Source organism: Pholcus phalangioides, unplaced genomic scaffold (assembly GCF_987345545.1).
Source record: "Pholcus phalangioides strain wild (caught in Gottingen) unplaced genomic scaffold, Ppha-v1.0 ptg000020l_1, whole genome shotgun sequence".
Classification (NCBI taxonomy): domain Eukaryota; kingdom Metazoa; phylum Arthropoda; class Arachnida; order Araneae; family Pholcidae; genus Pholcus; species Pholcus phalangioides.
Window position 1 is genome coordinate 6882079 of NW_028301613.1, and position 22980 is coordinate 6905058.

General features: G+C 38.3%; 1 protein-coding gene across 1 annotated transcript in view; it reads left to right on the plus strand.

Moving 5' to 3' along the window:
- LOC149070883 (pentatricopeptide repeat-containing protein 2, mitochondrial-like) overlaps positions 1–18750 on the plus strand; it is a 29720-nt gene extending 10970 nt beyond the window's left edge. Inside the window, exons 5-10 of the mRNA XM_089248589.1 lie at positions 9324–9503; positions 12565–12678; positions 14298–14372; positions 14481–14597; positions 15661–15832; positions 18526–18750. Of these exons, the coding sequence (XP_089104715.1) occupies positions 9324–9503; positions 12565–12678; positions 14298–14372; positions 14481–14597; positions 15661–15832; positions 18526–18617 (750 nt within the window). The 3' untranslated portion in view covers positions 18618–18750. The remainder of the gene's footprint in view (positions 1–9323; positions 9504–12564; positions 12679–14297; positions 14373–14480; positions 14598–15660; positions 15833–18525) is intronic.
- Positions 18751–22980: the final 4230 nt, after the last annotated feature.

Genomic DNA, 22980 nt, shown 5'->3' on the forward strand with positions numbered 1-22980 from the left:
TAATGTGACACATTTTCATACCAGTGATGTGGTCTGTAATTTCAAAAAGGTTGAACACCCCCATGTCCTAAACCAGGGATTCTCAAACTTTTCCCACCCTTGACAAACCTAATCAATGCTTATCTGTGGCTTCCCAGAGCAGTTTAACCCTTTACCGATTCTTGGAGGATACTGGGAGGTTCATGAAACTAACCCATTTTTGCTTTCTGAAATGGACTCGTCCAAACTTTTCCCGCTCACCTAATCCCCCGTCCTTCCTTACAATTCAGTTCCTATTCATTCCGGCCACAACATTGCTGTTCATTTTTTCGTTTCAAGATACCCTGTGGAGTTGTAAACTGAAATCACCCTTCTTTATATAGCAGTTTTTCTTTTATGTAAAGAAGTAGGCACCCAACTCTTTTTTCTTCATGAAAGACATGTATATATGCATACGAGTTAATCTTTTACCTGTACGCGTATACGGGTCCAGCTGATGGTCCGCTTAGTTATTCCTTCGTGAGCGGCGGTATATCACCCTTTCTCTTCAACATATTCTCGCCAACTTCGCCAATATTTTTCCCCCTTTTCTCGATTTTTTTTTTGTTGTAGAAGTGAACTATTGATATTAATTTTTAATTCAAAAGATAACATCAAAAATCAGAAAAGAAAAGTGCTCCCAGATATAAACTTTCGTGCATCTCGATATGAAAACAAATAAGCTTTATCGATAAAAATCAGGCCCCCATTCCAATTTTACATTAGCATCAGGAGGGGGAGGGGGGTGTCTTAGTTGATTTCTGATTACGAGAAGGGTGACAGCACGAAGCTTGTAAAAACATGAAATTAGGTCCAGCCTGGTGTAATTTTTTTGGGTGGGGGTGCTATGCTGACTTTTGACAATGACAGAGGAATGAAATATTGGCAAAATTCTGCTGACAAATATAATCTATTTTTGGTTCTGTCAGAGAAATTAACAATAACTCTGACGTCCTCCCTCTTTTAGAAAACAAAAAGTAAAGATGTAAGGGGCCGTTCAAGTATTACGTAAGCAAGTTTTTAGCCATTTTTGACCCCCTTCCCCCCCCCCCCCTTGTCAGCAAAATTTCGTCATCAGCTCTGCCCCTCTGAATCCTAACTCATATTTTCATAAAGGGTGGTTGCTGACGTAAGCACCCCCTTGTCATCAAAAGTCAGCAAATCGGAAACCCCCTTCCCCCCCCCCCCCAATCGATGATGACATAATATTTGAACGGCTCCTAACGTAATATTTTCCCACGCTTGTTGCTGATGCTACGTTGAAACTTACAGGCGTGCAACTTGGAACATGATCGGAACGTGTTGGGGGTGGGGGGGGGGGATAAACTTAGTTTTCCGCTTTCAGAGTTGCAAAAAGAGCTTTTGCGTAGTATTTTTATCTCCTTGCCTATTTTATGCCTCTAGTTCCAGTCATATTGAACTTCCTCCAACTCATCTTGCAATCATGGCGGGTGATAGGAAAGGGCATAATGTTTACCCATGTATATATACAAAAGCGACATAATATTCACAAATATACGAACAATCATTCAATCGTTCCCCACCCTTCTCCTCCCAACTGTGTCCCTCTTGCATATTCAGTGTGTCTCCGTCATAGCGTTGGCAGAATTTTCTCGGAAAGGGAGGTTCAAATTTTTTTCCTTGGTGGGGGGAGGGGAGGGGTACGTTTTTACCTGCAAAAACACTATAATCTTAGCGGGTAAGAACCCCCCCACTTGCGTACGCATGATCTTGTGATCAAAAGTAATCAGACAGGGAGTCCCCTCTTACTAAAAACTATGTTGTAATACGGTCAAACTCAGTTATAACGACCTCGGTTGTAACAACGCTTCGTCTGTAACGTAAATAATATGGATGGTCTGAATTGATTCCTCAGAGGATAATGTTGATGAACGTTGCTTATCATGTCAATAAAAAGCAATCCACTCAGACAAAACGACAAAATTTTCGTCACTTTCGTTTTCGTTTCAATGATGTTTTCTCAAAAAATTCTTAAAATTAGAGCAGTATATATCTCCTGTAGAAAGAGAGAGAGAATGCTCGTTTGTTTATACCTGACGTTGACGCATTTTTATTTTTACCGAAATATTAATTTTTTTCTAATTTTTGGTTGGCTTGGTGGGGGATACGGACCTTCTGTGCACCTCCCTGCTTACGCCTCTGCTTATGACTGCATATTATCCACTATCCTATCCCCTTATAGTTATGATATACGTGTACTTGTGCCTCTTGTTTGTGACTATATGCAAGAGACTCTATTTGACATTAGCTCTGTGAAATATCTTGCAAAAAGGGCCTACCTACCCTGCTGACAGCGCTATGACATTTGGATCAATCTTACCATTCAAAGAAAACCTAATTTAATTATGAAGCAATACTAGAATTTAACTGCGTATGTGTTAGTGTGTGTAGTGAAAATAAAAATATTTAATTTTGTTTTATAGTTTTGCACAACTTCTACAACAGTATGTGAACTTTGAATTGAAGGATATTAGCCAGGATGTCCAGTCCTGTTTCCGAGCTGCACGTGGTAGAGCCTGATCTATAATCACACGGATAAACAAAAAATGGTGATTTCAGGATACCGGACGTTTCCTTCTTAGCAACTCATCCCCCCCTTTCGCATTTAAAACTTTACCCCCCCCCCCTATTTTAATTTCCTGAATTTGTTCTTGATCTTGTTCGTTGTTTGGAACGTGTTATCTCATTGATGAAAAAAACATTCTCTGCATAAACATATTTCGCAAATTTCACATTGCCATGAGCTTTCCTTTCTTCGCCCTGCTGCTGTACGAATGCTCAATTCATTGCATCTCACACACGTTCTTTTTCTTCCCTCAATTTTTGATCTTTTATGTATATGATTCTGAAATGAGCTGATAATATAATGCTTCCGTTTCCGGCTGCAAAATCCATCCGAAAGCTGATCGGCAAGATCCATCCTAAATTCCTTTACTGTTTTTGTCTTCGCAGGCAATGGAGAGTTGGTCATAGTAAACAAAATAAAAGCATTATTGATGGCACTATCAAGAGCAAACCGAAACATGTATTGCCACCATTTTCTCGATTTTCTTTCTGTGGAATAATACTTGCGTTTCTGATCAGCAAGATCAACACCTCCCATGTATCTATTGTATGTCAATATTGCTTTAGGGCAAGATACTTCTAATATGGAAGCTCCTTGTCTTCTTTTGACCCTCACTAATTCGTGGTTAGTGTTCGTTGAAAGGAGCGTAATTTGCTTTTTATCCATCCAAGTGCTGCAAATCAGGTTTCCAACTTCATTGCATTGCTGGACACAACACTCCCCTTTCTCTTTCAGCTTAAGTTTCTTCAAAACTTGGGGCATAAATCTACGAGTGGACAAAGCGGTCCCGCATGCATACTGTCCAATATTTAGAAGATCCTTCATCAAAGGTACACTAGTGAAAAATCTGTCAAAATATATTTCGTGATTCATAGTTTGCAATTTTTTTGCGAAGTGCATCACAACATCGTAGCCAAGACCTTTGCCGGACCTTTCCGCATTACTATTTTTCCCGCAGTATAGTTCAAAATCATGCACGTATCCACAATAGGACGAACACAACATCCACACTTTGATGCCCCTCTTTGCTGGCTTAAGAGGCATGTACTGGATAATACCCAACCTTCCTTTGAACTTAATCAGAGCCTCGTCCACAGCCACTTCTTTGTATGGGAAAAAGTTTTCCCAAAAATTTTTCTTCATGTCCGACAAAAACGGCTCCAACTTAGACATTTTATCATCTGTTTCTTTTGAGGGATCAGAGAGATGAAGAAATCTGGATATTTCTTTAAATCTTTTCCTTGACATAATAGATTTTACTTTTGCATTTCCTAAGATTGGATTATCCGACCAGTAATCGTCTATACACGGAAGCTTTGCCAAACCCATGATTATAATTATGGATATATAAGCCCAGATTTCTTGCACTGTGCAAATAGGAGAAAAAAGCTTATCCTTCTTTTCTTCATATTCAGCATATAGGTTGGTATGCTTTCGAACCGTTTTGCACATTTCTGTCGTAAAAAGAAGTTTTAGAAAATCTACAGCTTTCGCACCAGTAGGAAGATCATGCTTTGGCCCGGGATTTCCTTGAAAATCTTTCAAGTGGATTTTGTGGTTGACTACATCTTCACACCAAGATATGTTGTCATTGGTCTCTTCACTTTTTTCCTTGACATTATTTTCGATTGTCGCAACATCCAAAACCGATGAATCCATATTGTCATTTCGATCAGATGAAATCGATAACTCGAAATTATCGACATCGCTGTCGGAACTTTCAACTGGAGAATCGGAATCACCTGAACCCTCATCAAACAAAATACGACGAATTTCTTCGTCCACAAGACTTTCTTTGGGCATTTTCCAAATCGAAAGTGTTACCTCAAATCAAGAATTGACAACTTAAAAATAAAAATGGTAAATATTAAAAATTCTCAAGAGCAGGAAAAAGGTCAACCTATTCACGTTTGGATAGAAATAGAATGTGAGTATTGAAGAAAAATATCTATTAGTAAACCAACCTTTGGAACAGATCGTATCTATGTGGGAGAGAGGGGGGTGGTCTTTTTCTGAATGCACTACTTAGAAGCGATAGAAAACTGGGTTTGGCAGCAATACGGAAACTTTACAATCGATTTTGTTGTGTGTATTCACGTACTAATCCGGTGCCAAATGTACTTTATTTGGAACACTCCCATAGAAACAGCCCACTTATAAGGTATTATCTGCTTAGTAAAAAAAAGAGGTGAAGTCACTGTGTGGAAGTGCCACTTTTGCGAAAATGAGTTTTTCAAACTTGACAATGAAAGGACAAATCCCCTGAACAAATTACAGCCATGCCTTTTTTTGCTCACGTTGACTGCATTCTTATCAATAATTCTAATCGCAGTTGGTTGTAAACCCAGGTGTTTATCAAAACGCTAGATCCGTAGAAAATGAGGAAGTGTCATGCTCAGATACTCCCTAAATCGGGCAACAATCAGAGGTGTATTTACTGTTTTGCCGCATGTGGGCTAAACAAGTTTTGCGCCCATTCCACCATGTTTTCTAATATTCTTGACCACTTATTCCTAGAATTCACCACCCGGGAAAATATCTGGCTTGGACTCCCGCTCCTGTGAAAACGCCCGTCTGTAAATCATCAAATTACTCTTTGTGTCACTCGCATGCTGGCATACTGTTTTGGTCATTCATGCGCTCACACTATCTCAACGTCCCCCTTTTGGTCACTCACATGATTGCGTACGCTCTATGCCACGATTTGGATCGCACACTGACTTGGTTAGTCGCTCACTAGGTTACTTTTTTGGCCATCCACATGCTTGCACCCGATCTAGGTCACTCTTTTGTTCGCTCACTGACGTGGTCTCTCACTCTCTAGGTTACTCTTTTGCACATTCACGTGCTTGCAAACGCTCTACATCAGTGATTCCCAACGTGGGTGTTAACGCCCCTCGGGGGGCGATGGAATGTTCCAGGGGGCGGTAGAAGTTACGGGTTTAGCATAGGATTCTAAGGGTTTGCTTGTTGGGGGGGGGGGCGCTGGGAGAAAAAAATTTCTGAAGGTGGGGGGGTGGCGATGGGACAAAAAAAGGTTGGGAAACTATGCTCTAGATCAGTGGTTCTCAACCGATACTCCATGTGAACTTCTAGGGGCTCCGCGGCAGCTGGAGAAAAATACATAAAAACAGTAAATTCGGAAAAAATAAGTATTTTTGAATAATAATATTAAATCAGTAACTCTTTGATGAATGAATGAAAAATAGGCCTAACGGGGCTCCTCCACAGAAATTATATACCAGAAAGGGCTCCGCGAGTCAAAAAAGGTTGAGAACCGCTGCTCTAGATCATAGTTTCCCAACCTTTTTCTGTCCCATCGTCCCTATCTTCAGAAATTTTTTTCTTCCATCGCCCCCCAACACAATCTAACCCATAGGATCCCATGTTATACCCGTATCTTCTACCGTCCCCTGGATCATTCCATCTTCCCCAAGGGGGCGTTAACGCCCTCGTTGGGAATCACTGCTCTAGATCAATCATTGACCCTCACTCTATAGTTCTTTGCTTCGTCATTAGCATGCTTGCACCCGTTCTAGGCCACGCTTAAATTATTTTTTGATTTGTCAGTCCCTGCTCTAGGTTACTCACACACACTGACCTGGTCCCTCAATCTCTACACAGAAATTGATTTATGCTTTAGCCAATCTTCCCACATTCTACTAATTTCCTCGCCCACTCATTCCTCAATCTTGCCGCCCTTCGCTAGCACGCGAAGCCCCCCCCCCCCCCCCGTAAATACACCGGCAACAATGCAGTTCCCCCCACATTCTTTATTTGGGTGTTTTTTTATCATTGCACTGTCATTTACACACAAAAATAGGCATAATTGAACCTATGCAGTCTGGTGCCAAATCCTAAAGGCAGCCATGTCCCAGTAGGAAATCATATCGTAATGCTAGAGGTTTGTGTACTAACCTCTCAACTAACAATCACAAACCTTAGTAATATGCTAAAGAAATAAAACAACACTTGCAAAATTGTGCACAAAATGAGATGTACTTAGTATTATTACGTTTTTGACATGTCTAATTACATATGTACATCAGTTCATGTGCATGTTAATGTCCCTTTGCAACATGCCCTCATGTTTTTTACGCAAAAAAACATGCCGTAATTTTTTTTTTGCGTGCCACAAAATTTTTATTTACTGCTTTTACAGTTCTAGTAAACAATATTAGTCTGCGATTATTCACGTTAATCTAAACATAGGTTTCCTTTGTGCGAACTAAAAATATGCGTATTTATGAGCAGGGCAGCAACTAGGGGGGGAGTAGGCAGGTCTGGTCAGGAACGTCATTTCAACTTTTTTCAGGGGGGGGGGGAAGCAAAGAACATGTACTCAATATATGTATACCATTTTTAATGTATTTTCAAAAGCCGGGGGGGGGGGGTTGTTGTTGCCCCCCCCCCCCGACCCCCAAATGACGGGCCTGGGTCTGTGCCGGACCGGAAGGACGCCAATTTCATCCTTTAACTTCTCCTTCAAAATTACAAGGGATCGCCAAAATGTGTACTTGCCCCGGCTGACCAAGCATCCATTTGCGGCCCTGTTGATGACACTGTGGCAGCGGTTTTATCGCAGCAGCAAGAGCGGAACTAGGGACTTGTGCTAGGGCTACAGTGTGCCTTTTCGGGGCCCCGGGGTAGACTTTACTCCGGGCCCTTAAAAGGGATTTTATTATGCAAAATAAGTGTAAATTTTTTTTGGGCCCCAATTCGGCTCGGGGCCCTGAGGCAGTGTCCTGGTTTTTCCAGCCTAGTTGCAGCTTTCGAACTTTCCTGAACTTTTCAGGGAGAGGGGGCTTGATTTTCCAATCCTCAGAATCACAACAAAGTGTTTTTATACATTTTTGTCACTAAAATTGCCACCCCCCTCAAATTTGCCTCATGGGGAAGCTGTCACTCCCCCTCCTAAACGCATGATCCAAATATATGACTATTAGAGAAAGTAACAGAACTTGCCAAGCATATGACCATTAGGAAAGGATAGTCTCAATATTGTGAACGTATTCAAGCACGACCGTTCCTAGTTTTCTACTGAAAATTCATTTAGCTTATGCAGAGAATCTTGTCATGATTTTTCACCCGATAGGAGGGGCATCATCCCCATAACAATCATTGTTTCAAAAGTGCATTAAAATTCATTTTCACTTCTAAAAATCTTCTGGGGAGTAAAAATACTCCTCCGAGAATTTTGGGTAAAAGAAAATAATTCTTTTCATGAGAGTATCGACATAATTGTAATAAAACAGAATAAGACATTTTGTGAAAATTTCTGAAAATGGAGGATTTCAGAAGTTCAGTACAGTATAACATTACACAAATGACACCGAACTTTCGGAAATCTAGCAATATTTCAATAAATAAAAACCAATGGTATCCAACCCAAGTGGGAAATTCGGTCAGCGTGACTAGGGGTTAAATTTTCCTCTGAAGACGGCACCCATTGGTGTTGAAATGCATTAGGACTTTTTATTTTCGTGTATTTGCCTTATTCGTTGGTATCTTCTAAATATTATTGGGCAAAGTTGATCAACTCATCCATGTTCTACAACTAATGAAACAAAATTATTTGATGCTGCGTGTCCTTTTTTGTACATAAGCTGGCTCTAGTTGTAAATCAAGTTCCGGGAAAACGCAAAAATCGCAAATGCACAAGATACCAAAAATTCGAAATATCTAAACAATATAATCTATTATCAGCAATAAAATTTAACATCTTGATAGTTTTCAAATTCTTTTTTAAAATTATTTCGCCAACGGCGTGGATAACATGATAGTGTAACCTCGTTTTGCTGTATTGTTGCAAACAACAGTCAGCTTTATCGAAGTGGAGCTTCCGAAATCCAATTGATGGGGCGTACACGCTTGTCTTTCTCGTTCCCGCCTCTGACGGCAGTTGTCAATCATCCCTCCCTGCCCTTTCACAAAACGTCTTATATACCCATTCCCCCCATCTCGGCCGGCTACGAGCGGTTTGGCTGTTTGCATGTAGAGCCGGCTACGGCCGGACTGGTTTTTATAGAGTTAACAAAGAATCTCTTCTCGAAAAACCGTTGTCTGCTCTGCCACTCTGCGGTGCAACAGGGCGCCACTGCACACAGTTCGAAAGTCTAATGCCCTAAATGATCCCCTTCTCTTTCGTCATTTAGAGTAAGTTAATTTGTAAATATTATCATATTGTTTGTGTTTGTTTATGGTGTGTGTATTATTTAGTACAATATTAATTTATTATATTCTCCATTATATTATAGTGTTGTATTACTGTTTGAATGTTGGTTTTATTAGTAATTTTTTGTGTTACAATGAAGGAACGAACTATCCAATTTTCCATTGTTTCCTATGGGGAAATCCAATATATACAAGCAATTCGTATAACGAGCACGTTCAGTGAAGGAATTAAGCTTGTTAACGGAAGTTCCAGTATATGCCACATGCGTTGCAGAACAATCTGAAAGAATTTTAAGAAAAAAACGCTATAATGGAAATTTTTACTGGAGAACATTTCCAGTCAACTGAGGGCTCATTTCAGAAAAATGCAAAACGTTCTGCTTTTGGGGGTGGGTCTATCTTGCAGGGGTTCCAATATTGTTACAAAATGAAGCGATATTTAAGTTGGGTGGGTTTTTTTGATTGAGGAATTAAATGAGTATTTCACTAAAAAGATCTCTTGTGAATAAAGTTTTTTTCACCCGTTCATCTGATCAATTCATAGGTTGTTGGTGAATTCTTTGACCAAATTCGTAGCTACGTGATTGCTATGGACCTTCTCTATGAAAGCGGATATTACAAGGAAGTTCTCGATTTGAATGATCGCATAAAAACCAAGCAACTCATGGAGACGATGTATCCACGGGATTGCGTAGTGCTTGCAGCGGCTGCCTGTTATAAATTGGTGAGTTTCCAACTGTTTAATCCTAAAGTTGTTGATTCTCGAGATTACAAATGCCACAACAGACAAAATGCCCAGTGAAGTGGATGAAAAAAAAAAGATGCCCTTAAAAAATATGGCTGTCGAACTATATCAAAACTACAGAAACCCAATAAGAGCAATAAAAAAAGCAATAATTGTGATAGAATATAAATGCACTGTTCATAAGAAATTAGGATTGTCTCATCTGAATATGGATGGCTTCTTGATTTATTCCACAATATGTTTATTGTATTTCCTTGTGAAGGTGTCAATTTCATTAGAATTCACAATGCCAGAGTTAAGCTATTCCATTTATTCACACCCCTATTTACTAGTGACCCCTTGTTGAAGCAGTTGATTGACTGTATTAATAACACATAGTCCTCCCTATCCATCCTGTTGAAAATTTCAAACATTTCCATCATATCCCCCGACACCTGCACTCTTCAAATGTAAGCATTTTCAAAACATTAAGTCTCTCTTCATAGCTTAAGCCCTGTGTGACACAGGTGGCTCTTCTCTGCACCCACTCGACTAAGTCAATGCCCCCACCCCCACCCCCAGTATGGTTTGCAAAACTTGATGGCACTCTCCAATCCGCAACAAACTAAACCCCAAAATAGCAGAAGAATGACTAGGAGAATGCGAAGAGGCCTTTTTGAGAACGAACCCAAGCATTGTATTCGATTTTATGACTACCGCTGAAAAATGTTCCGAAAATCGAAGCCACTCATCAGTAAGAATATTCAGATCTGTGATCCTAGTTGTGTCCAGGATAGTGACACCATTCAACTTGCTGGAGAGATGTGGGTTGTTCGAATTAAAATGAGCGAACATGCACTTTGCAATGCTAAAAGTCATGCTTTATTCTTTTACCTATGCTGCAGTCCTGTTTAAGTTTGTCTGAAGCAACTCCCAATTGCTTTCATTCTTGACTCCCTCCATTAGCTTCACATCCCATCGATACCCTGATTGAGTTCATCAATCAAAAGTGAAAAAAGTATGGGGCCAAGGACACTTCCTTGAGGAACTCCACTTGTGACGTCTGTCCAACCAAAGAATTCCCCATAACCCATTGTGACCTATTTCTATCCAATTCATCAAGTTGCCCCCAATCTCATGTAGATGCTTCAAAAGTTTACCATTTTCGACTAGATCGAATGCCTTCTAGAAATCAAGATAAACAACATAATTAGAAATCATGAAGTCTTAAAAGTATCGTTGAAGAATCAAGCAGGGCTGCCAAGTCTTCCAGATTTTCCTGGAGGTTCCAAAATTTCTACTCCAGATTTCCCCAAGAAATTCCTGTATCTTCCAAATTTCGACGGTGGTTGCAAAAAATCCCTACTTTTGGGCAAAATTATTCCCCCCCAAAAAAAAGTTACTTGATAGGAAAGACTGGTGCTTACATTTTTTATCCTTGAAATGATGTCACAAGCTTAAATTTAAATTATCACCTTTGCATCAAATAACAAAAAATTATTTCATTTTTATGGGAGGGGGGGGGGGAAGACAAAATTCACCAAACAACGATTGTCAATTTGGCCTTGTGACATCTAAAATTGGCAAGATGACTTGTATCTGCTTTGACCATGCATCCCTTTGAGTCTATGTCCCATTTTGAGCCGATGGTGATTTTTTTTGTTGGCGTGATTTGATTCAAAAGTAGTAATAACAGGTAATTGAAACTGCTAGTTGGCGATGATTGGTGACGATCAGCAATATCTCTCACGACATCACATTTTGGCAAAGGGGCAAAATCCATACAATTTTATTTTTTTATTCCGTTTATTATATTTTTCTACAGAATTTGAATTGATGCAAAAACCTTCCTAACTCTCCAAGCCTAATTTTTCATATCATCCATCTAATGGAAATAATCTATATCTCACTGGTTGGGGGAGAGGTGTAATTGAGAATTTGTGGGGTGGGAGAAACAAAACATCACAAGCGTGATGTCCATATATATTGTCACCATTGCATCAGATAACAAAAAATATTAAATTTTTCAGGGGGAGAAAAGACAATTCACCAGAGTCAGCTTCAGTTCAGCTTTCTGTTATCCAAAATTGGTGATATGAGTTGTATCTGGCCATTTGTCCCGTTTCAGGCCGGATGACATTTTTTTTGTTGGCGAGGTTTGATTTGGTAGTGGTAATAGTAGGTAAGTTAATCCACTGGTTGGCAATAATTGGTGGCTTAGTGCTAATCATGCGACAGCTTGCAGGATGTCACATGTTTTAAAAAAGGGAAAAATCCCTTTTTTATATTCTTTTTTGTACGGCATTTGGATCCGTGTGCGAAAATCATCTTAATTCTAATTCTCCGAAGTTGGCAGCTATGCCATGTGACTCTTACAGCCTGTTTGCATGTGTGAAATCAGGGTTGCTTTGGCAATTATTACTTGCACAGCAACTTTTTTTCTTAGGGGAAAAAAAGTGACAGGTCCCTAAAAAAACTATTTTTTTTTGGCAAGGAATGTTGAGTGACTCTGACCTCTTCTCCCATAATCCTTTGTGCTGCAAAAACTACAGTTAAATCCTTTCGTCAGCTATCTTAAGGCCAACCACCGCTGTTTAACCCACATGACCAGTGGGGACTTTTGGAAGGAGGGGAATACTGGCATAAACTGAACGCTATTAGGAACAGGTTTTAGCAAAGATCCGTTTGAAACCGCTAACTTCTTGGATTTTTTATTTTACATGTAAACAGGGTTTATTTTTTATCTATTCATCTCTTCAATGCAACTCTTGTAGTGATAGACATTTCTTTTCTAAGAAAATGGTGTCAAAACCTTTCAAACTCTTCTCGAAGTGCATCTAATTGGGGAAGAAAATAAACATTTTTAGGTCTTTACTATGTAAATGCAGAACGACATAAGTGTGAGCATTTATTTGTATTTAAAAATGCAACATGAATTATAGAGTGGATGACGCTTGAGTTGTCTATGTCAGGACCATACAATGAAAGGGTATTAGTTCGGCAGAACAAAAAGAAAGAAACCTTTGATGTCAATAAATCATGAATAATCTTCTTATTTCAGAACACACCAGAGAGTTTTGAGTATGCGACCAAGATGGTGAAGGAGGCCAGGCAGGCTGGTGCGATCATTGTGCCCAAGGCAGTGTATTTCATGTCCGCCCTCTCTTTGAATCAAGTGAGATTTGTTTTTTTTTTTTCATTCATATGTAAAAGTGTCTAGTAATTATGCAAATAATTCATAAATTCGTTAAAAATGGGGGAAAATCCCCATTTTTGGAGGGGGAAAAATATTCCATAATAATTTACTGGGAAATGTTTGTTGTCTTTTTTCCCCACCCCAAAAATGACTTCATCTGTAAATTGTTACTATTGTAGCAAATCACGAATACAAGATTTCTTCAAAAACTATTTGACTAAGTTTTCTGGTGTGAAACTAGGGAAGCATGGTTTGATGCATGCATGTAGGCAATCCTAGTACATTCTTGAATTTTCTCCTGCCTGCAGAAGCTGCCAGTTCATAAATGAACGAGGAAGTGTAAGTGAGCGGCATCACATTTTTGTTTTTTGACAAAATTGCAGGAAAAACTAACAATGCTACTGCATTAAATTTTGTGTGCCGCTTGGTGATTTCCGAGTAGAAGCAATCTGCAAGATTCAACAGACCATCTGAGATGAAGAAATGGTCACCACATACATGGAGTAGTAGTGCAACTGCTTCAAAGATGGTCGCACATCCATGGAGAGAAACACGTTCTGGTAGCCCCCCTCAACATCCAGAAGTGAGATGGCCATTGAGCAAGTGAGGATGGTGATGCAGGATAATCGAATCATAATCAGAGAACTTGCAGACGGCATGGGCATCAACATTGCATTCGTTTACTCCATTTTGACTGACGATTTGGGCTTCAGGAGATGCAATGTCAAAATCATGCTGATTCATCTTTGACTCCATTAGCGTGCTTCATTATGAGTATTCATTGCATGGCACAACCATCACCAAGAACTACTACTAAGAGGTGTTCTGTGTTGAAATCTACTACTCCATCATGATTAATGTAGTAGCGTTCCAGTTTTTCTTGCAATTTTGTCAAAAAAAGAAAAATGTGACACTGCTCACTTACAGTTTCTCACTCGCCTGTGGTCTGCCAGCAACTGGCAACTTCTGAAGGTAGGAGAATAGAAGTACTAGGATTGCCTACATAATGTGCACAAAACCACACCTTCCTAGCTTCATTGATTCGCGCATGAAAAATTATGGTTGTATACTTTCTGATGTGTAATTTTACAGGTGGGAGAATATATTTTGATAAACAGCCAGTATCACTTCGACCTCTCCACAATCAAATTAGCAAGATCTGTTTAAGTCCCATTTAGTTTACTTTTCTCATATTTTTAGCTTGATGATTTTTGTTTTGCTGGTGTGATTCTGGTTTACCTCAGTGTAGCAATGAAAGGTAATTTACCCTACTGGTTGATGATAATCTGCGACTTTATGCTAATTGTCAATTCCCTGCCCAATGTCATTTTTTTCCAAAGGATAAAAAATCTGCAATTTCATTTTCATTAATGAGAAATTCTTTTTACATGTGTGTATGGTTTTTGTATGGACTCCCAGTTCTCATCCTCCGAAGTTAGTGGTTAGACATTATTGTCATTATGTATCGTAAAGGCAGACTTATGAGGCATCCTGTATATGACCTCGGAAATTTAAATCATTAAAGAGCATATGATCTGTCTATGCATTCATTAGTTTTCCCCACAAATGGAGTGATTTCTTTTTAAATGTTTTCGCAGGGTAGACCAGATGTGGCGATGGAGCTTCTTTCCAGTCTCATGAACAGTAACAATCCATTGGGTAACAATTTGAAAGTAAGTTAGTACTTTGTCAATCATTTTAGCATTTATGTGTTTCATTTTCGCTCATTGGAAATAAAAGCATTATGTATTGATAGCAATCGTGTTTTGTTATTTTTGTAGCTGGTGACTTTATCGAAGTTGGGCCGTCTCCAGGATTCCTTGAGTATACTAAGGAGGAAGATTGAGATGGATGTCCCAGTGCAGGCATTGGTCAGAGGAGATTTTTGTCAGAGTAGTGTGAGTATCAAAATATTTTTTTTTCACTCTTGAATATAAATTTCTTACGTGCATGACCAGTTCAGTGGTAGCAGACAAACATTTTCACTTGTAGTGAGACGAATGTTTTTACTCTCAGGGAAATAAACATTTCAAATTGTTCCAATATATAAACATTTTCACACTGTGGAATAAAAATTTTCATAGCGGGATAAATATTTTCATAGCGGGATAAATATTTTCATTTGTAGCAAGATAAATGTTTTCACTTGTAACATGATAAATGTTTTAAATTGTAGCAAGATAAAAATTTCACTTACAGCAAAATAAACGCTTTTAATGATAGCAAAATAAACATTTTCAATCCTAGTGAGATAAACATTTCACTCGTAGTGAGATGAGTATTTGAGCATATTCACTTATGCATAATTTTTTCCATCATAACGAGATAAACAGTTTCCATCATAGCGAGATAACCAGTTTCTATTGTAGCAAGATCACTTTCAATCATCATTTTTTCACTGATCAAATACACTGCCATTGATTCCACAGTGTCATTTAGTCTGATGAAGCCAGTTGCATAGTTATATAATCGAACACTGATACAGCGTCAACCCTGATAACCACCAAAAATTTTCAGTGAATGAAATCTGTCATGTATATGGTAGAACTTGACAACATCGCCAGGTCGATATGGTGACTAAAAGATCTGTGCTAGAATCAAAAATTGTCTGTCTGATTACTAAATTTAAGTTTGAGGAAAACACAATTTTTTTTTTTTTTGTATGCATTTGAACATGTCTACTAACGCGGAAAAGAATTGCTGAAAAAGTTGAAAACCAAATTATTTTGAAGTGTTTTTCTCTGGAAAAAAATATGCTTGTGTCTCCCACGGAATACTATACCTAAATTATTTTCCAATTCGTCAAGCCCTGATATAGATGGTTTCCCATAACTTTACTGCTAATATCCAAAGTAGGCAAAGTGGTGACTGAAAGCAAAATTGGAGTATTAAGACAATGTATAATGTTTTAATAACCAGAGTAATGTTTCACATTTTTACTTCCCCCCCCCCCCTCTGTAGATCGATGCTGTAAAAGAAGCTGTTGAAGCGGCAAATGATGTGGAGGCTAGTCATGAGTTCGAGCAGCTGTGCAAGTCGCTGGACGAGTGTGGTGCGGTGTCTGCTCAGACTATAGAGGGCCTGTTATCAGTGCCAATTGTTCCAAGGCCATTCGTCAGGGAGGATAACTTTGGTGTGTATTGTTGACTCTCGTATTAAATTGCCGTGCATAAAAAAATACAATTCTGGATGAATTCTCTTGACAAAAAAATAAATTTACTATTTACTACCTAAATTTACATTTTTTTTAACATACAATGTAATTATTTATAATAAAACAAAATATGCAAGATTGGTATCCTGGTCCTGCCTTTTAGTTGAGTTGACATTACAATTGCTCTGGCACCCTCGTCCGAGCAACCTAAAGTTATGCTAAGGTTGCTTGGATGAGGGTACCAGAGCAATTGTAACGTCAACTCAACTAAAAGGCGGTATCAGGCTACCAATCTTGCGTATTTTGCTATTTTATATTTCATTGCATATGTTATAGCAAATGTGATAAATCTGGTTATTATGCATACTTACCAATTATTGTGGATAATTACCAATCATTTTGGTTGAGTTTGATTAATTTGGCGGCTTTATCACATTTACGGGTGATTATGTATAACTCCCAGCTTGTATTGGTAAATATGATAAATTGCCAAAGAAATTACTTAAATTCACTGGAAATTTTCCACAAACTTCAATTAGGATGATGGGTAATCCATATCAGTAATTATCCCTAATAACTGGTAACTGTGTGTATATATATATGCATACTTAGATTAATCACATTTACCTTAACATTCTGTATATGTCACTAATAACTGGTTATTATGTCATTAATAACTGGTTATTATGTACAATAACTGGTTATTATGTACAATAACTGGTTATTGTACATAAATCTGGCACAATAACCAGATTTATCACATTTACAGTGGCATATACAATATGTTACAGTAAATGCAGGGCTCCCACTCGTCCTACTTTTTGGTAAAATGTCCTACTTTCTCGGTTTTGTTTTACTTTCTAGTTTTTGTCCTACAATCTAGTTTTTGTCCTGCTTTTCCTACTTTTTTACCAAATCCTATCAACAAAATTTGTCTAATTGATTTGAATTTAGCAGGAAATCATTGATATATTGCCAAATATTACAAATGTTGGAGAATGCAATTAATGATTCTGCCAAATCAGAAATTTTATCATTTTTAAGGTTATTTATTGGGGGGGAGGGGAACCATTTGGTTGATTAATTTTTCATTTGCCTTAGTTTGAGGGTTCAACAAGTATAGTAGTCGTTAAAAACTTCTGTCTGGATGGGAAAAATAATTTTGTATTTATTACTTCGTGGTATTTTGGACAGTAACTTTCATCATTCAAAATTACGGTGCAAATAGGTGAAACAACAGTTTGCATTTCAAAGCAGTTGGATACATAGGCCTATTCTAGGTTTGGTGATTCTGATGCTACCCAATAGCATTCAGTTGTCTTCTGTAATTTTAAGGCATGAAGAGGCATAAACAATATTTACAATGCTCAGCAAAGAGCTATAAATGGAAGTGCTTCATTTCTCAAAAATGATTACACTGACATATTGAACAGTAAAATGTGAACAAATTCCTTTAAAAAATAATGGACAATGCAGTAAAACTATCTGGTTCACCTTGCCTTATTTACATCAGATCTTGTAATTTACACATTTTGAAAGTGGTCTCGAAGGAGCGTCATTCTTAAAAAACGTACGTGTTCAAAATTTGCTGTGCATTGTCGAAAAGAGTTGACAAGCTCATCACTTTGGAAGACTCCAAAAAAGAATGTAATACATATGAGGAGAGACAGCAAAGAATTATCTGTGGTTGCTAGTGCACTGTTTTGGCCGAAAATTGGTTTTTTAACCAAGCCATTTGTCATTTTGCTTTGGCTTGAGCCAATCTTAATAGGAAGCTGAAATAGTGCTTTGAAAAAAAAAAGTTAATTTACACACACAAAATTAAATTTTTTTTTTTTTTTTGCAAAAAAATTTTTTTAGGGATTTTTTTCCATTATGGTATGATTATATTGTCTAAGGGGGTTATCCTCCCCCATCCTACTTTTCAGTCCTGCGTTTTCCTACTTTTTCTCATTTTTTGAGTGGGAGCCCTGGTAAATGTAATAAATATGTAAGTAATAACCAGTTATTGTACATAATTGCCAACTGTTTCGGCAAGTTTGATAAATTTCCTCAAATTTATCACTTTTAACAGTGATTATGCGTAATGCCCAAGTGCTGTTGGTAAATTTGATTAATGCTAAAAAACTTCTATCAGCGATTATGCATAATACCCAAGTGTCATTGGTAAACATGATAAAAAGCATATCAAATTTATCCTATTTGCCAATATCATATGTAATCGCCATTTCGTATTGATAAATATGATAAATCTGTCTTATTGTGTGATAAGATTGTACTTGCGAACCAGAGTCTGAACTGGATATAATGAACTCTGTTTTAACAAATTTTTCTGAACATATCGGAAATAACTTGACAAATTCTGACAGTACCTCATCATAATCAATTCTCATTTAACAAAGTTTATGATTGCACCCGATATAATGAATTTCTATACTTATTAAATTTTATGATGCTTTTGTATTACTCATAATCACCAGTGAAAATGATATTTTGTTTAGTATTTATCAAATGTACCAACGATGCTTGGGAATTATGCATAATCATTGGTAAAAGTGAAAAATTTATGAAACTTACCGAGACGATTGGTGATTATGCATAATAGCTAATTTATTACGTCTGCCATAACATACACATGTATAGAATGTCTTTGTTTCAATTTTTTTTTCCAGGACGTGATAGGAGAGATGATCCAATTTTCAGACGAGACAATCGTCCTCGAGCACGTCAAGCTTACAGTGCTGGAATGATGGGTCCTGAGTAAGAGCAAAAAATGAGAACTCTGTGTGTAATGTAATTCTCATGAAACTTTCGCCTCTTAGAGTGTTCTAAAACTTATTATGCACTGTATTATAGCATTTAATAATCTGGTAATTAATAAAAAAAATTCTTTTTAATTTTTGCGTGTTATTGAGCTCTATATCGTAGTTCAATCTCTTTACTTCTTTATTCTACGAGAATCATGAAACAAATGCCTTCATACATGGCTGTAGACCAATTGTGCTCAACCCTTAGAAGAATGTGGGTCGTTTCATTAGTTTGAAAACTTGTCGTGTTGTACTTAAGTGATGAGTAAATGAGCCGTGGATCAATTAAGTAAACTGAAAATGTGTTGCTGGCCATTTAAGTGCTCTGGATCAGGGTACGCGTCACTCAAGTGATGTAAATATGTGATGGGTCTCTCAATGACCTTTAAGTGTGCCACGAATCACTTAAGTGCTCTGTAAATGTGCTGCAGGCTGTTTAATTGCTCTGTAAATGTGCAGTGAGCTGTTCAAGTGGTCTGTAAATGTATCGCGAGTCACTTAAGTGATCTGTAAATATGCAGCTGCGTTTTCGTTTTCATAAAATTAGGTTTGAGATTGCTGGTCACATCAAAACACTCTGAGGGCCCATACTTGGTTTGCAGGCCATGGTTTGAGCATATATAATATGCTGTAGATCAATTATACTGTATTGTGTGTGTTAGTCCTAGTATATGATCTAACAGTGGTATCCTACATGTTCCATCAAAGAATTTGATTTCTGTGCGTTCAGTGGCAGCGAAATATTTATCCTATGTTTCAAGTTCAAACGAAGCTATTGAGACAAGTTGAGATGGTTATGTGCCTGAAAGCACTCCCTTTGGAAATGGTGAGCCTAGAGTAGTGTTTTCGATTCACACTCACCTGGAGAGCACTTGGTTGAACGCAGCACCCTGTGTCAGAGGTGGATTTATAGTTTGGCTGCCCTTCCATTAAGAACCATACGTGTGTGTGTGTGTGACTCCAGGCTCTGTCCTGCAAGGGATATCCCTTGCAGGACAGTGGGTCCATGTCCATATAAGCCTTATGGACATGGTCCCTTGCTCTCTATGTGGGTTTTTCTCTCATTCTTGCAAACTTTTCACATCACTTTTGGTGGCTCGCTGACCTGATCTGTAGCTCCTCTGGTGATTCTTCTGTTCATTCCAAATGCTTACATGCCAGGTTACTCTCATCCACTTTGTCCAGCGCTGGCTAAGTCACTAAAATGCTTGGTCACTCATTGACCTGGCCCCTTGCTTTCTAGGCAGAGGCAAGATTTATGGTTTCAACATCTGTAGACAATGTAAATTTTCCCTCCTTTTTGTCATTAGTTTTCTTCGCTTCTGAAATTTGTCCCCCCCCCCCTCCTCAGATATTGCCACCTGGACCTCCTGTAAATATACCGCTGTGCTATGAAGCTTACAATAATTGTGATTTCTCTGTTCCAGTACTTATTGGTGAATTCCATCAGCTCGAGTGGACAGTGACCAACTCCAAAGACCCATATTCAATCTAAACCGTGGTGGTTCTAGCTGCAGCTTACATTATGATGGCACGGGTGGATAATGAACCAATATTGGGAAAGTAGTTCTATCTGCCACGTATCACCGGCTGAAACTTTTTCTGACATTTTGGACACCAGAGATTGAAGAAAGGTTCAATCACTCTATCAATAATTTTAACTGATTTTTTCCCAGCACCGAAAAAAAAAAACCTTCCTGAGAACAAATTTTTCAAGAATCACATTTCAAAAATAAGTCCTCCAATTTTTATGAATTTTTAAACTGTACGAATTTATGTGATACCCTGTACGTATGTCAAATAGCTCCGTCAAAAATTAAAGCATTATATTGATTGACATATTTTTAGTTAAATTTTGCAGCGTCCTGGAGGACCACGACCCACAGTTCAAGAATCATGGCTCCACAAAAAAGTTAGCCTCCGAAGGGCCCTCTGTTAGTTTTCTATACTACACTGTCTGCTACCCAAAGTAATTCATTAGTCGAAAATATCTGATTTGAATGAAAACTTCGTTTATATCGTCTGCTGCTTCCGATTGAATTAGGGTACGTCCATAGTGAACCGCTTCTCGCTACTCGCTTTATCGCGGCTGAAAAAAGATCGTGAAAACTCATTGGGGTGGCCATACTGCGCCCGCCTACCTGCATTTACCGGCTCAAACTGCTTTTACTCGCTTTAACCGGAATTAATCATTATTTCTTTTTCTCGCTTGACCGGCTCACCGCTTGCACTTTAAAACGGATATGTTCCTCGTATTCGTTTCGTTATTCGTATTATAGTGGAATAGTAAATCGACGGAGTTTTTGTAACGATTAATTATAGTTATTACTAATCGTTGATTAATTATGACATAATAAAAGCGAAATTGTTAATCATTAAGTAATTAAAGAAAATTAACAATTATAGTGAATCCAATTGGAGTTTTTATGACGAATAATTATTGTTAATACTTATCGTTAACTAGATATGACATAATAAAAGCGATATCATTAAGTAATCATTAATTAAGGTTAATTAACGATTATATTGAATCCAACGAAGTTTTTGTGACGGATAATTGTTGCTAATACTAATCGTTAATTAGTTACGACAATAATAAGTGAAATCGTTAATTAATTAAGGATCATTAATGATCATACTAAATCCAACGGAGTTTTTATGACAACTAATTATTGTTAATATTAATCGTTAATTAGTTGACATAATAAAAATGATATCGCTAATTAATCAAAATTTCGTTTGATTTAGTTTTATCGTTAATTAGTTTATTAACTAATTTTAATTTAATTAACTTTATTAACTAATTAGTTTATTAACTAATTATCGATCATGATTCAATTTTATCGTTTAAGTTTTATCGTTGATTAGTTTATTAACTAATTATGGATCATGATTTAATTTTATCGTTAATAAACTAATTAACGATAAAACTAAATTAAACGGAATTTTGTAACGATTAATTCTCGTTTTTCTAATCGAAAATTTGTTGTGGCACTAAAAGCGAAAAATCGCTGATTTATCATCAATTAATTAACTATAACTGGTGATTACACTATCCCATTGCAACTTCAAGGCGAGTTCTATTCATTTCATGTACATTCGTCATTCTTTCATGTTTAATTTTATGATAAATATTTTTTGTTGTCAACAAAAACACACAATAGATCCCCACGGGATAGCTCCATGATGCCAACTGCTCATGCAGGCAGACGCTCCCGCGAGTCGTGCACTATAACCACCGCCAGCTAGAATCGCGCGGGATCATCTCGCTTTCTACAACTGCCGCGGTTTAAGCAGTAAAGCGAGAAGTTGGAAGCGGTGCACTATGGACGTACCCTTATGCAGGGCTATCGGCGGCGATAACCATTTCCTGACTGAAAGGATAATATAGTCTGCTGCTTCGCGAGCGCGAATCTTCGTTCTGGACTGCAGCTTAAGCAGGGTTTTCCTAGGAATAGGTTTGCTGCGCAGCGTGAACCGAATTAGACTATTTCGCGCCGACAGAAACGTGTTACATAATCACGCTACGCGGTCGTGTTTTCCTAGCGAGGCGCATCAGATCAGGGCGGCTGTATAAAGTATATGGCTTTGTCATCAGTTACTCTGTCGTCTGTATGCTCCGGTTTGAACGGAAGGGAAATAAAACAAGAGTGAAGAGAATATCGGCAAAACCGCACGACGCATTTGACTTCTCCAGAAGTAGTCGGCCAATTACGCCTGACGTAAAGCGCTGTCGTCAGGCGTATTGCGCTCTGTAGGAAAACAGTCATGCTGCTTTTTTTACTGGTGAGTGGACGGCGTGTCGCGCTGGACGAATCACGTTGCGCGCGGCACAGGAAACCTGCTCCTAGGAGCAGGTTTTCTGTGCCGCCCACTCACCAATAAGAAAATCCGTATGACTTTTCCTAAAGAGCGCAACGCGGCTCACCACAGCGCTTTACGTTGGGCGTGATTGGCGGACTGCTTCTGGAGGAGTCAAATGCGTCGTGCGCCGCACGTTTCACCGATCTTCCCTTCATTTTTGTTTTCTTTCCCTTCTCTTCAAATCGGAGCATGCGGACGAAAGAGTAGCTGAAGATGCCAAAGCCATATACTTTATATAGCCGCCCTGATCTGATGCTTCTCGCTAGGAAAACACAAAACGCATAGCGTTATTATGTAACTCGTTTCTGTCGGCGCGAAATAGTCGAATTCGGTTCACGCTGCGCAACAAACCTATTCCTAGGAAAACACAGCTTCATGTGCCAAAAAAAAAAAAAAGCGAACTGATCCAGTTCAGTTTAAGGGCTGCACTCCTAAGGAACTGTACTGAATGAGATT